Below are 14118 nucleotides of genomic sequence, written 5' to 3'. Positions count from 1 at the left end.
AAACTCTTCAGCTTTATAAAATTAGTATAGATATGTAGTACAGAATATTATTAACTACGACACGCTCACACATAATGGTCGCTTAGTTACTTTAAGTTACTACATAATAGTCCTAGCTATAAAACCCAAACATATTTAAAATTTCGAGAGCTAATATAAAGACCATAAATAACTTCAAAATAAAACGCACCATCAAGGTGCACTACGAGAATGATGATCGTACACTTCAATCAATGATTATGTCGTGGCCATATCATAGAATTGATCATTTCATGAAACATTTGAGCATTTCATGATCTATTCACATCACTGTTGTTAAATCTTATACGTTTAATGATTTGGTCATGCACGATTGGCCAGATCATGAAAAGAGAGTGTCCATGAAATGTTAAGTAAATTTTCAGAATATTTTTAGTATGAAAACCATTTATTTATCTTATGGTTTTTTAATATAAAAAAATAAAGTATTTGTTTATATGTTTATCAAGGGACAGAAATTAAGAAAATTCTGGAAACTTGATAATAGATAATATAAGAATAAAAATATATACAACAATTTTACGAATGAAATTATGAAACATTGTTTATTGTCCTAGAAAACTTTGGCAAGACAAGAATTCTTACATTAAGACCCTTAACACTAAGATGGCACTATATTATATCGCAAATTGTATTCCGACTTATTATTATTAAATTTGTATGTTAAAAATAAACAAGAATGAAAAAGAAACATGGGAATCTTTCAAACAGTAGAATCGTAAATACTTTTTTCTTGAATATAAGATAGGTACTCTTCCTTCGCAGTTTCCAAAATATCGTATCTGGCTGGAGAGCCAATAATAATTGTCCATAGACTTTTTTCCCGTGGTCTCCTTTATTTGGTTTATAACCTAAACTATTACGATTATATGTAACTATTTTACGATATGATTAAACAAGTCAAATCGTCAAACTGTTTCTTATCAATGATCTGGTCAAGCCACATCATGATGTGGTCAATAGATAGTTGGCCATTTCATGAAATGTGATCAGATCATGAATTGGCCGAGTATTTCATGAAGTGATCAATTCTGTGATATGACCACGACAATTATAAATATATACATACATATAACCACGTCCATATACCTTGCGGGGTAGACAGAGCCAACAGTCTCGAAAAGACCAATAGACCATGTTTAGCTCTTTATCTTATTGATAGAATCGAGATTCATATAGTGACATGTTGCTAGCCCGTCGCCTAAAAGAAGCATTCCAAGTTTATAAGCCTATCCCTTGGTCGGCAAAAAAACAGTATGAAAAACGTTAGGTAAATTAATAATCTCTGACTAAGTTCGTTTGCACTTTATGACGCGTTGCATGAATTCAACTGGAAATTGAAAAGAAAATAAATCAAAATTATTAGTTGTACAATTTTAAGAAATATCTACATTTGAATCAAAAGTCATGACATATCTACGACTACATCATGTTATTGTACGTACATTTTAATTGGAAATATTATGAAATAATTAGATATATATAGGATAACTAAAAACTTTTTTACAGGTTTTATTTAGTATGTCAACAAGTTGTATCACTGTTGCTGATAATACTACCACTAGCGTTCCACTGACGAGTGTTCAATGGAGTCTTAACAGGTAGGAAACACTTTTGCTCTAGTAAGTTTAGAATATGTTAGCTTTTTCCCTAGATCTTCGTTTCTGCACACTTAGGCAAAAAACGTTATTTATATATACATAACATTCACTAGTTTGAGTGAAAAACAGCGACAGATCATCATTCCTAATCCGGTGTAAGACCACGCTGCTCCCAAACCTTTTTGGAGAGGAGCTCAGGTCACTTATTAAGCATTATACCTTTTGAGTCACGGGTAAGATTAGAACGTGTTCTATGCAATGCAAATTCATTCGAATCTTACCGCGGCGTAAAAGAGCAATCTTGCTTTGTAAGCGGATACCACCACTTGACCACCAATGCTCTTATTTCCTCGAGCATTTTCTCTTTCGATTTATTGAATATAGAAGGGGTGAATTGAAAAAAAATTATAAATATTTAATTAAAACAACCACATTACTTTTATTGTTACAGAACTGATGTAACTCTTAGTTTCCAAAATGCAACCTATGTATCAATTTACAATAAAATGTCTAGAAGAGCAATATTAATAGTCAATCAAGAAAGTGTGACACCCCGTTCTCGAGTGACCCATCAAAGACATGGTAAAAGAAAAACCCGACGCCCAAGTCGATCCAAGATACCAACGTGCCTATATTATTTCGAGTTTGATAAGGACGGGAATAAAATAAATGAACATTTCATGTACAATCTCAGAGATGTTCAGATATTCTTTGACAAAATTCTTCAAACTGATATATGCTATGAACGATGTGAGGGTCTTCCATATGCGCTACAAACTCCAACGCCAACATAATTTAACCCAGTAATGAAGCTACTGCTGACGAGCTGATCCGGGTCTCAATTTCTTCATCGTATAAGTCAGTGGTCTGAAAAGCAACAAGTACACATTATGAGTTTTTTATTCATTATTTGGAAAATAAAAACATAGGTAGACCTAATTAGAAATAAGTTTTTATTTTTTTCTGTTATTAGGATATTAATTTTTTTTATTCTGATCTATTCCGTAAGTGGCATTTGATCGTACGTTGAAAGTTATCAGCTTCATTCATGCCACGATTATAAAGAAATTAAGTATATAATGTATAGCATACAAACCGTTTCATTATCTGTAGACGTAGTCCAGTCTGAGGTCGTTTCAGTCAATCTTGGATTATCTGTTATCGTGATTTCACTTTTATAATTAAAAGATTTTTGAGCGGAATCTAAATCTTTTTTCTTTTCTTTAGATTCATTAATAAAACGCAAGCCTGGATTAATAATGTCAGTAAGCTTTTTTATATTATTTATGTTCCTTTGAATATTATCTGGAGCGTAGAATTTGGATATGTCGTTTCTTACTTGGGAAATTTTTTCTTCTATATTCGATCTCGTTAACTTATTTAGATTATTTATATCTGAAAGTGATCTAAAAAAAAACATTTTTAATAATTGAAAAACGACAAAGTAATAACATGTAACATATTCAAAATACTTACAACTTAAATAGAGAGTCGGGATTATGTGAAAACTGGTCAAAATTAACTGAAGTTAGAACTGATGGTGTCTTATATCCTTGATTATCACTGGTCACGTGTATTATACTCGTAAGTGCAAAAAATGCGAAACGTATCGATAGTTTCATTTCCTAAAAACACATATTTAAAATGAAATAACAAGTTGTTAAGAAACATTTTAAAGTTATCTGGTTGGAAAAAAGATTGAAACTCATGTACCTTATACAAAGATTGTACTTTTGTTACAAGAATTTGCAAATAAATTGTGAACGAGTATTTTCTCACTTAACATAAATATGGGCGCGTGATACCTCGTTACCGGTAAAACGGTGTATGAGGATACAAATTTACAATAATTCCACTGTGGTTAAAAACTTATGATATCCGGTAGCTTTTTTGTGTAATTAGGGATTACTCAGAAGAGCTGTCAGGTAATCACGGTTAAATAATCAGAAAAACATTTCGTTGATTATTATTTGTGAGCATTTTGGATTGGTTCGGCGTTAGTATTACAATTTTGAATTTATACCTATAGCAGTTTTTAGTATTATATGAATTGACATTAGACCCCAAAATCGTACGAGTAAAGGAAATTGATTTGCATTAATGATACCACCGCCAAAACCACTTAAATTTGATGAAGAATGCCCGCGACTACGTCCGCGTAAATTTCGAGTTAAATCTTAATCATACAGTCAGATACAGACAGACAGCTAAAAATGAAAAAAAAAATTCTCTATCCGTTTCAGTCAAAATATTAAATGTACAGACAAAATATTTTTACCGTTTTATCATATGTAAAGATTGTAACATTTAGTGGTAATGTGTTAAAAATGAAGGATTTTTCGAAGTTCTTCTTGGGCCCTGGGCAAAAGCTTATTAAAAACTTTACCACCCAATAATAAACTGTTGATTTATATTTAGTTAGAAACATATCTATAATTTGGAGGTCTAGGTTCGATCTGTTGTGCAAGAAAATAAATTCAATTATTCAAAAAGATTGTTAACCTCTGGTTGTCGATAAATTGTGCTTATTAATTTCACTTTTTACCTACTTGTCTACGGGGTGTTGAGTTTTTCTTCAAACTATGTATTAATTCGCAAAATATAAAGTGATCAGTAGATCTTACACCGTTAAAGGCTTCGATCATGTAAGGTAAAAGGACATAATTAAAACTTAGTACAAAGCACTTACTTATTTATTATGCTATACAATGAAATCGTATATAAATATTATATACTATTCCAACATAAAATATTTACATCAATTGTCCTAGGAGAGGTATAGAAGTTAGCCTAGTAAAGCGATGACTCCCTCGGGTACTGCTCCCCCGGCAGTCTGCGTGATTGTGGGTTGGAAGCCATTCTCATCAGCTATGTAGGAGACGGTGTAAGTGACCCCATCAGGTCCTACCCAGGAGTATTGCCCTTGAACAGCATAGATCTCATTTTCACTTCCAGCGTTTTTCAGTTCACCTCTTTCTTCATGCTTGGTGCCGTCGGAGAGTTCGAACCTGTAAAAATATAAAGTTTATGTTGTTACAGTTATATGTTTGAATTTATTATTTGCGACTTATAATAAAAAATTGTTGATCGTCAATTATATTTGTCATTAAAAAATAATCATAATCTGGAATTCAAATATCTGCTTGTATTTGTAAAATCATGCGGCATTATTTTAAATTTAACCGCCATGATGGTTCCAGTGGATCGTCACAACTTGATTTTAATTAGATGACTACTTGTTACTTTCAGATTGGATACGATTAACAACCTTAGCCTAAAGTGTTTATACACTATTTATGAAAATTATTTATATTTAAGTGGATACTCTAAGTTATAAACTAACAAAATTTATATATTATTTAAACTAGAAAAATATACAATTTCCAAACAAGCGTGCTTATATGGTGATAAAACTTACGCGAAATCATGAGTATCCAGACCGCTATTATTGATGTCATAGCGCAAAATTTGCACATCCTGAGGATTTTGGGCTTGAGGAGCAGCGACCGCAAGGGCAAGGACACAGGCCAATACTAACTGAAAACAAATCCATCCATCAAAAATGTATCCAACAGGAACTCACTAAAAATCACTCACTATTTCACTGCACTTAAATACTTTTACCTACCAGTTTCATTTTTATTTTATTTTTCTATCGACCGTTCCCTTCAATGTTTTCTTGATGTATAAGATGATTACGTATTGTAAGAGTCTCTTATATATTTCCTCTAAAACACGATTGCATCAGAACAGACCTACAACGTTCCTTTGCACCACAGTAAGGCACCAGGTGTAGTATCTGCTCGGTGAATGTACAAAATCATGCACACAAACATATTTGAACTCTCATGTGTTTGTAAACATCAAGTTTGACCCGCAAATATATTTCTTAAGTATAATCCGACAAATGTCAATGTTAATAGGGATTACAAAAGGTAATAATCTTCTTGGCAGACAATGTGTCGTTATTAAACATTTAACGCATATTACAATTCGTATTCAAAATTTGTTGATGAGCCTTTTTTAACTCGATTCTATTTGAGGTATAATAAATATAGACTAAGATTAATTAATAACATTAACTAAGACAGTGGATTAAATATTTTTCCAAAATAATAATAGGCGGCGATTGATAAAACTTTCGTCTGTCTGTCTGGTATATTATTGTTATGGTATTAAAGTCTGATTTTTTTTAATGGTGAAATGGTGGTTTTATGGTGGTTATATGGCTACTTTTCAGTCCCATGCATGCGAAACACAATAGTGGAAATACGAAAATAGATTTTTTATGATCATGTTCTTATACATATTTATTTAGTTATATGAATTTTCATATATACCCATGCTTGAAAGAGGCATCGTCATCATTACTTAACAATTCAAAATTAATCAAAGTCATCAAAAATACTTGAACTAAACTTATTGCGTAACATTCAAGTCGTGTGCCAATAATCTTGAACTTGAGATTATTTTGCTGCTTAAAAGCTGGCGACTTTTAAATGTTTAAGTAAATACCGGAAAACCTTTCAATTGACTTATTTTTATTTCATTAATGCTTTACAATTTTATTTTAAGAGGTACTGCCGTAACGTAAGAAATGCGTCACTGCCGCGATGATGGATAATAGATATACCTACTTATGATCACGTCTATATTCCTTGCGGGGTAGACAAAGACTAAAACGCTACGCTTTGCTTTATGGCTAAATGATGGAATTGAGATTATGATGAAGATGATGGACAAATACTCAAAAATTATCATAATACCTATGTCGAAGCGAGTTAGACGTTAGAGTTTGAGAAAATCTAACATAAAATGATAAATCTTACCAAAGACATTTCATTAGTCATTATTACTGCTATACATATTTAAGCATGGCACCATTTATAAAAGAAATGCGGCACTAACACCGTGATGGAACAATTACTATCATTAATTTAGAAGTGTCAGTCAATCTGTCTATCCTCTTTAGACCCTCGGGCGTGATGTGGCACACGACGCGACTGCAATAATCTCACAGGTTACTTAAATACAAGGTTATTTAAAAAATGCTCCTTTTTATTGATATCTTATTATTAACATTGTCAAAAAACGTTTTGACATCTTTTTATAATTGAAAATTGTAACATTTTTGTAAGTATTTTTTTTATTTTCTAAATTTGATTTAAAAATTTTACTTATTCATTTTAAAATATTTTTCATATAATAAAGATTATATACAAGAGGAATAAGGAACATACAAGTATGTTAATTGCTCAAATGTTTGCGGTTGTAGAATTGTTAAGACTGTGGGAACGTTAATCAGCTCATCAAACGCCACGGCCTTTAGTATTTCATATTTACTGTGGACGAAGTTTTAGGAAGATGATGCATTCAACTATTTAAGCAAAATTAATCCTTAAAAAAATAGAGTTAAAGTTCATTCGTGAATTTTATGCTAATAAATATAAACAGTCATCAAGAAAAGTTCAAGGGAACACATGTTGCTGCATAATTCGATGTCAAATTGATTTCTGACGAGTACTTAGGTGAAAACATTTCGATGAATATATGTGGTTGGTTACTAAATTATGACTTAGTCTTAAATCAGCTTTCGCCATAGAATCTTTAAGGCTATACCTACTCAATAATCCTGTACTTACTGTACAGGATTATTGAGCATTTACTGTAAGAAATCTTTAGAATTAATAGGTATTATCGTTAGCTTTGGTGAATATAAATAAATAATAAAAATATACGGGACAAATTACACACATTGAGTTAGCCTCGAAGTAAGTTCGAGACATGTGTTACGAGATACTCACCCAACGATACTATATTTTAGATCAATCCAATCGGAAAAAATTCGTTTCTCATCATGCCCTGGCTGGTATAAGAAATAACAAATGCTTTAATTTTTAAAAGTCCAGTATTTAATTGCCATGGCTGTGTGAACCATTGATTTGAGAGATTGAGAATTTAAGATTATTTTTAGCTGTTTCTTATAAGTTACGTGAATCCCATGGATTACAAAATTTTTGTGTATATATTCGGATTTATTTACGACCACAATTGTTTGTCGCAACCATCCTAGCTGGTTGCCTTACGTCACAGTCTGATGACCCGAGGCGGAGCGCTCGACCTCCGGCACCCATACATTTTCCTCATATTCATTTTTGGGTTACCTCTAGCCTAGGTATAACCACATAAATAGAGGGTAAGTAACCAAAATATTACAAAAGACAGTTATGAACAACATATCTCATATGAATAAGATATTTTTAATCCTAGAACAGTAGCAGTTTCCGTGAATTTGGTAATATTTCATCTTATTTACCATGACGCCATTATAATGCAACCGAAGGCAGGCTTTCATTCTGTATGCCGGAAAAAAGTACTATACTAGACTGCCGATTTTTCCAAATAGCGTAATTAAATTTGATTCAGGTAGATCAGAAAAAGCTGAGAGATTTCTATGGGATCTTTTTGATGTTTACTAACAGAGCACGTGTGTTTTCGCGAAGTTCTTTAAAATATTACTTAGTATGTTACTTGTTTACCTCGACTTCTTTATTGTTAGCAGGTAAGTATATTACGAGACTTAATCTTAATAACAATTTATGTAACTCTGGCTCGTCAAGACGAGACCACACTGTATGGTAATTTGCTTGCCGTAAGCAAGCGAGAAAAGGATAATCATTGATACCTTTATATTGTCTTTAAATACTATATACCTATGTTATTTATTGCTTGTTGTATTTATTTGAATCTCAATTCCATTGTTAAGCCATAGAACTGAACGTGGCCTTTCAATCTTTTCGAGATTGTTGGCTCCGTCTACCTCGTAAGGGATAAAGTAGTGATTGTAGATACTATTTATTAAATTTGAAATGAGTAAACCACAGAGGCTACGTTTAGCATTTTTTGGGTTTGTTGAATCGGGAAAGGAAGTAAGTTGTTATGTAATACTCGTAGTTTACGAGTATTTTTTCGCGGCCAGAGCGCTTTTTAAGAAAACACACTATACTCGTATTTTAAGGTAATTTGGCTGACACTGATAATTATCTTGAATAAACATAAAGGGGTTGGACTATTGGAAAATATTGAAAAAAAAAAATCATATCTTACTTCTATAAGTACTACTTTTACTTATGGTACTTATGGTGTAATCATATGTAGTATGTATAAATTTTCTTGATTAATGTTGAATATATGTCAGGTGATAAATTTTCGATGGCTACCGTGACAAGGTCGAAAGCCAAATAGACATTTTTGTTACATCAATTCAAATATGCAATTATATTATTATGTATTTCTAACAAAATGTCAAGAGAAGGTCAAGTACCATATTTAAATGAAAAGGCTAGTAATAATACTCATCGATATTGAAAGATGCAGTGGTATTCGGAAGAAGGAAATTGATTATTATAATGTTTCAATTAATATTTATAAGCAGCTAAGATCACTCTTTAAGTTTACTAAATAAATGGTTGGACTGTGACAGCGGTGGCTGTACCTAAGGTAAATAATTTTCACGTCACGTCTTCTCACGTCCCTTGCGTGGAAGACAGAGCCAACATTCTTTAAAATACTGAATAGCTACGTTCAGCTGTATGGCATCATAATGGTTTTTTTTTAAATTATAAATATGTGCTGTAAATATGCAATGACAAATGCTAATAACTTGAGATTCTTCTTTTACGCGATTTGCAAGCAATCTGCCACTATTTGAATCTCAACTGTTGGCTCTCTCTACCCCAAAAGGGATAAAGACGTGATAATATGTATGTATATAATATGTGCGGAAAGATTTCTCTTATTTCATAAACTGTGTGGCTAACCAATATTAATAACACATAATCATTCGATGTAGCAATATAGGTAATTTTACGTATTGCCTCATGTTTGGCTATCTCTGGCACCCAAACAATAATGAGCTATGGTATCTCCGGTCTCGTAAGGTATATCTGTCATTTTCACAGCTCATTTTGAAAATGCTTACGTGTAGTACAGCGTAAGTAGGGCTGCCACCCGGTGTTAAACCAGATCGAGTCTTCCTTATTACATACATTACAAATTACATATCAAGTTTATTTAATCACTAATTTATAACTCAGAAATGAAAATGGAATATGTGCTAACAAAATTTTTATTAATACGGTTTCAAATCATTTCTGCCAATTGAGTCACAAATGTAGTAACCGTGACAAATTTTTTAAAGTTCTGTTTTTCAGAAGCTAAATTTAAACCTTCAAATGTTCGGCCTGATTGTTGTATGTTTTAGATTGAACAAAAAGGAGAAGAAAATTGTGCAAGCTGCTTGTCTCCACACGCAAATTCTTAAAGTTTATCAAGGGACAGGCTTATGAGATTTAAATTCTTCTCTGGCGATAGGCAAGCACCTACCTATTGATGTTACTATCTGCACGTCAATTTCACCATTTCGTCATGCAGCTGACCGTGACCTTCGAGTCTTGTCGAGTTTCTTGGGATTTTTCCCGTCAGAAAAAGGATTTGATTTTTGTAATAAAAAAAAAAACAATAAAATTCGTAAAAAAACGTTCATAATGGTAATGAAAAATTTACTTGAAAATAGTTATTCCTATAAGTAATACCTACCGTTACATTGCACACAGTATTTTGCTCATTGCAAGAACTCAACTTTTTATCTATTTGCATTACTTTGTAATAATTCTATATGGCAACCCTAATTAAAAGGACTACCCCAGTTGCATCATTTAATCAGTGGGTGGGATACGTTTAGTGGTCATGGGAACTGTTCTGCGAAATAATAGGTTGGCTATCAGATCGCTTCATATGGCAGACTAAACCATTTTGCGAACATATCCGTATCAAGATAAAGTAGAATGACAATCCATCTCTCCAAATTTATTTAGATTCTATTGCTTTGACTTAAGAACTACTTTCATATTAATGACTAAGTGTTTAAGTCGTTAACTGTACTAAGTTATTGAACTGTTCTCATGGGCTTTGTTACATAAGGAAGATCAAAGCTTTTGTTTGCGTTATGATTTTTTTTGAGATAAGTATGTAGTTAGGCTGTTGGTTCTGCGTCTATAAATAATACTACTTTACTACTACTACTACTTAAAAAAGATGTCTGCTTTAGTTAGTTTTTTCATGGAAATGCCTATTTTTCAGGCCGACTGTCATTTGCTGATGACAGTCTTACAAAGTGCGCAGAGCGCGAGAAAACGTTTCTCGCGCTCCTTTGCGTTTCTCATCCAAGTCAGCACTTCGCCCGGAATTTCTAAACAATCCATTTATTGCTCATTGTGGGCCGTTGTACTGCGATACAAAATACGTATTTTATATGAACAACAATATGTCAACTTACTATGTGTACATGTGCTTCTTTGATGTAAAGAAACAAAAGAAAATTGAAAAGGGAAGTTACATAATATGTGAACTGTTTTCGGTTTTTATTATTAAAATTTACACAGTTAGTGAAATCATTATTATATTGTTTAAAACGAAGCGGTGACTCTGTCCAGCTCGTCTTCAGTAAAGCAGATCAGCATGAGGCAGAAAACCCGTCGGCGATCAAGATGGCTCCGCTCGTTTGATGACATGTAGTATCTGTTCTCGTCGGGGGTGTGTCGGTCCAAATCCACTTTGCAATACTAGAAAATACAAAAAGAAAGATCATTGTTTTCCAATTTTAGTAAGGGAAAGGCTTGTAAACTTGATATTCTATTCTGAGGCATTATTTAGGAATTTCATTCTGAATTTGGACGTTCAGTCTTTTTGAAACTGTTATCACTGTCTATCCAATAATACTAATATTATGAAGGTGAAAGTGGGTTTCAGTGTTCTTTGCTTGTCTTTCACGTAAATCCACTGAATTGATCTCCTTTCATTCATATTTCAGAAAGTACGAAAAAATAAAAGTATCAAAATCCAAGATCCTAAATAAGTCATATCACCCCGGCCGGCGCAACAGCGACGCGTAAGATTCAGAGGTCAACGACACAATACATTCAGCTGAGCGATCTCGACAACTCTGTACTTTACTTGATCTTGATACTAGAAAAATAATTTATTTTTCAGACATTTATTTATATGTTTAGTTTTAATTTCTTTTTGTTGTATTCGTCTTTTATAAAGCGTGTGACGTATTTCTCTGTACTTTACTTGATCTTGATACTAGAAAAATAATTTATTTTTCAGACATTTATTTACATGTTTAGTTTTAATTTCTTTTTGTTGTATTCGTCTTTAATAAAGCGTGTGACGTATTTCTTGAGGGTTTTTTAAATGATTTACTTTAAATAAAAATAGGCTCAAACAGCTCAGAAGCATGGGTAAAGTCTATGTTTAAAAGGATGCAGTTGTTTTAAATGTCACCCTGTATGTATATACATATATTATTCAGTTGTTCATGTGATTATTGGTTATGTATATTTTATGTATACGAAAGCAATTTGAATATTTCACTAGGGCTCTCCGATACACGCAAAGGTGAAAGAGAGAAGAGTCATGATTATTTACCTTACGCTTTATGATACTTGCGCACGTCTCATCATCTTCCTACTCATTTTGTTTCCCGATTGCATCCTCACCTCTCAATAGGACCCCGAGATGCGTCTACGACCAGACTCACGATGTTATCTCTCTAGAGCATCGGTTGAAATTCAAATAAAGATAAAAAATAAGTATTGATTATATCCTACTTCGTTTCTTACGATATTTCCCCTTCTTTGAGTATAGCTTTATTATCCTGCTGCTTTTATTTTAATGCTATGTGAACAAAATATAAACAAGCAAAAATAATATATTTTTTTTGGTAACGTGTCATGTTTTTTTTTTTCATGCTTTGGAACTTAGTTACCTTTCTTTGACCTTCTTGATAGCATACCAATTCTTCAAAATGGCTGTTTAGTTCAGCTTTTGGATACTTAAAGTACCGTTCAAGCTCAGCGTAGCGTCCTAATTGCTGAAACAAAAGAAACAATAACATATGGGAAAAGCTAAAAGGAAAAAGCACGAAAAAGATTGTCGGTAAGTTATAAAAATATATTTTCCAAAAAAAGCTTGTTTACAATCACTCTTTCACTATTTAAATTTCAGTTGCAACATTAAGACATCCGGCTGAACGTAGCATTCGAGCCTTTGCGAGGCTATTTATTTACTGTCTACATCGTAAGGGCAAAACCGTGAAATATGTAGGTAGACCTTAACTAAGAGAGATACTAGAATTAAAATTAATGCAAGGTTTGTATTCCTTTTACTTTATCGAGTTAATTGAGTGTTTACGAATTTGGCAATGGTACATTTATTTATTTACCCGCATGGGGTTTAACCGGACCTGAGTTATCCCCCTTATAGAATACTCAATATTTGAATAACAATACATACTTCAGCATCCAGCGATCCACTTTTTCGTACTGTGTCCTGTGGGAATTCGTTTGGGAATATTCTTCTTAACTCCACATCTTCGCTAAAATATATGTACAATTTATACTTTTATGGATATTCAAACATGTAAATAGATTACAGTAATGACAGAATATGTTGAATGTCTATTTTTTTTCAACAATACAAACTTAATATTTTCAATTTATTGGAAATGTAGCCAAGAATTATTTTCCCAAAAGAGGCTGTAAAGTAAGAAGCATACAAAAGGTATATTTTCCTTTTGTTAGTTAGAATTTCGGTAAAAATTAGGTACGTCAAAATTAAAACACACTCTCAAAGACCAATGCGAGTGTATGTTTATAATGTCTTCATATAATTTACCCGACTGCAAGGAAGTGCGACTCTAAAGTCACGTGTTTTGGTTGGTAGTGAAGTGTATCCAGATTTTCCTAAATACTTACTATGTATAAATCACACTCTCTACTTGAACTGATAGCACAATTAATATCTGTAAAGTAAAATTATGGTTTTTCATTACCACTGTACCTCCTATTGTAATACTTATGTATTCTAGGGATCCATCAAAATAAGATTTAAAAAAAAATAGAACCTCTTACTTAAACCATACAGCTGAACGCAAGGGATAAAGACATGATTATAACTTTGTATGTACTTTCGTTAAAAACCAAGTGGATTTTGTTTGTTCTTTAAATTAAGTTAATAAATTATATTTTCTTATTTCTGAAATGTATAGGTACGCATTATGTCACTTACTAAGAAAATGGCTAAAATACTATATTTTTCCTTGGCCCGGTATATAAGAATATTCAATGAATACATTACAGAATGTTTTCCTAAAATGTTACGAAACAGTCTGGAAATATAACCATAATAATATAAAAGTAATCGATAATATTTCATTTTATTCTAGGTCGTAAAAGTATTTCATGGTATGAACAGTTACATAGACATGCAAAAATTTCTTGTAACAATATACGAGTATGTAAAGTATTGCAGTGTGATACATGAATTGGGATGACAATAAATAAGTTGATGATTGATCAGTGACAGTTACTGCCTATTATCTGGGTCAGTAAAATAATCTAGCATCATTATGAAG

General features: G+C 32.3%; 1 protein-coding gene across 1 annotated transcript; it reads right to left on the bottom strand.

The window, feature by feature from the left end:
- Nucleotides 1–4425: 4425 nt before the first annotated feature.
- LOC106131585 (uncharacterized) lies at nucleotides 4426–13838 on the bottom strand. Its single transcript, XM_060945127.1, has 7 exons — nucleotides 13773–13838; nucleotides 13460–13506; nucleotides 12999–13080; nucleotides 12472–12576; nucleotides 11174–11263; nucleotides 5059–5177; nucleotides 4426–4648 (listed from the first exon to the last, which is right to left on the bottom strand). Exons 1-7 carry the CDS (start codon nucleotides 13836–13838, stop codon nucleotides 4426–4428), a joined length of 732 nt encoding a protein of 243 aa, XP_060801110.1.
- Nucleotides 13839–14118: the final 280 nt, after the last annotated feature.

This window comes from Amyelois transitella, chromosome 7, assembly GCF_032362555.1.
Source record: "Amyelois transitella isolate CPQ chromosome 7, ilAmyTran1.1, whole genome shotgun sequence".
NCBI classification, from domain to species: domain Eukaryota; kingdom Metazoa; phylum Arthropoda; class Insecta; order Lepidoptera; family Pyralidae; genus Amyelois; species Amyelois transitella.
Note: the sequence above shows the minus strand (reverse complement) of the source record. Positions and strands in the feature narration are given on the sequence as shown.

What these genes read in the sequence shown, in the direction of transcription:
- LOC106131585 (XM_060945127.1), bottom strand. Translation starts at nt 13,838, where the DNA reads ATGTATTCATTGAATATTCTTATATACCGGGCCAAGGAAAAATATAGT. An exon ending in ATCAAGAAGGTCAAAGAAAG is followed by an intron (nt 11,264 to 12,471) that starts GTAACTAAGTTC and finishes TGTATTTTCTAG; the next exon opens with TATTGCAAAGTGGATTTGGA. An exon ending in CTGGATACTCATGATTTCGC is followed by an intron (nt 4,649 to 5,058) that starts GTAAGTTTTATC and finishes ATATTTTTACAG; the next exon opens with GTTCGAACTCTCCGACGGCA.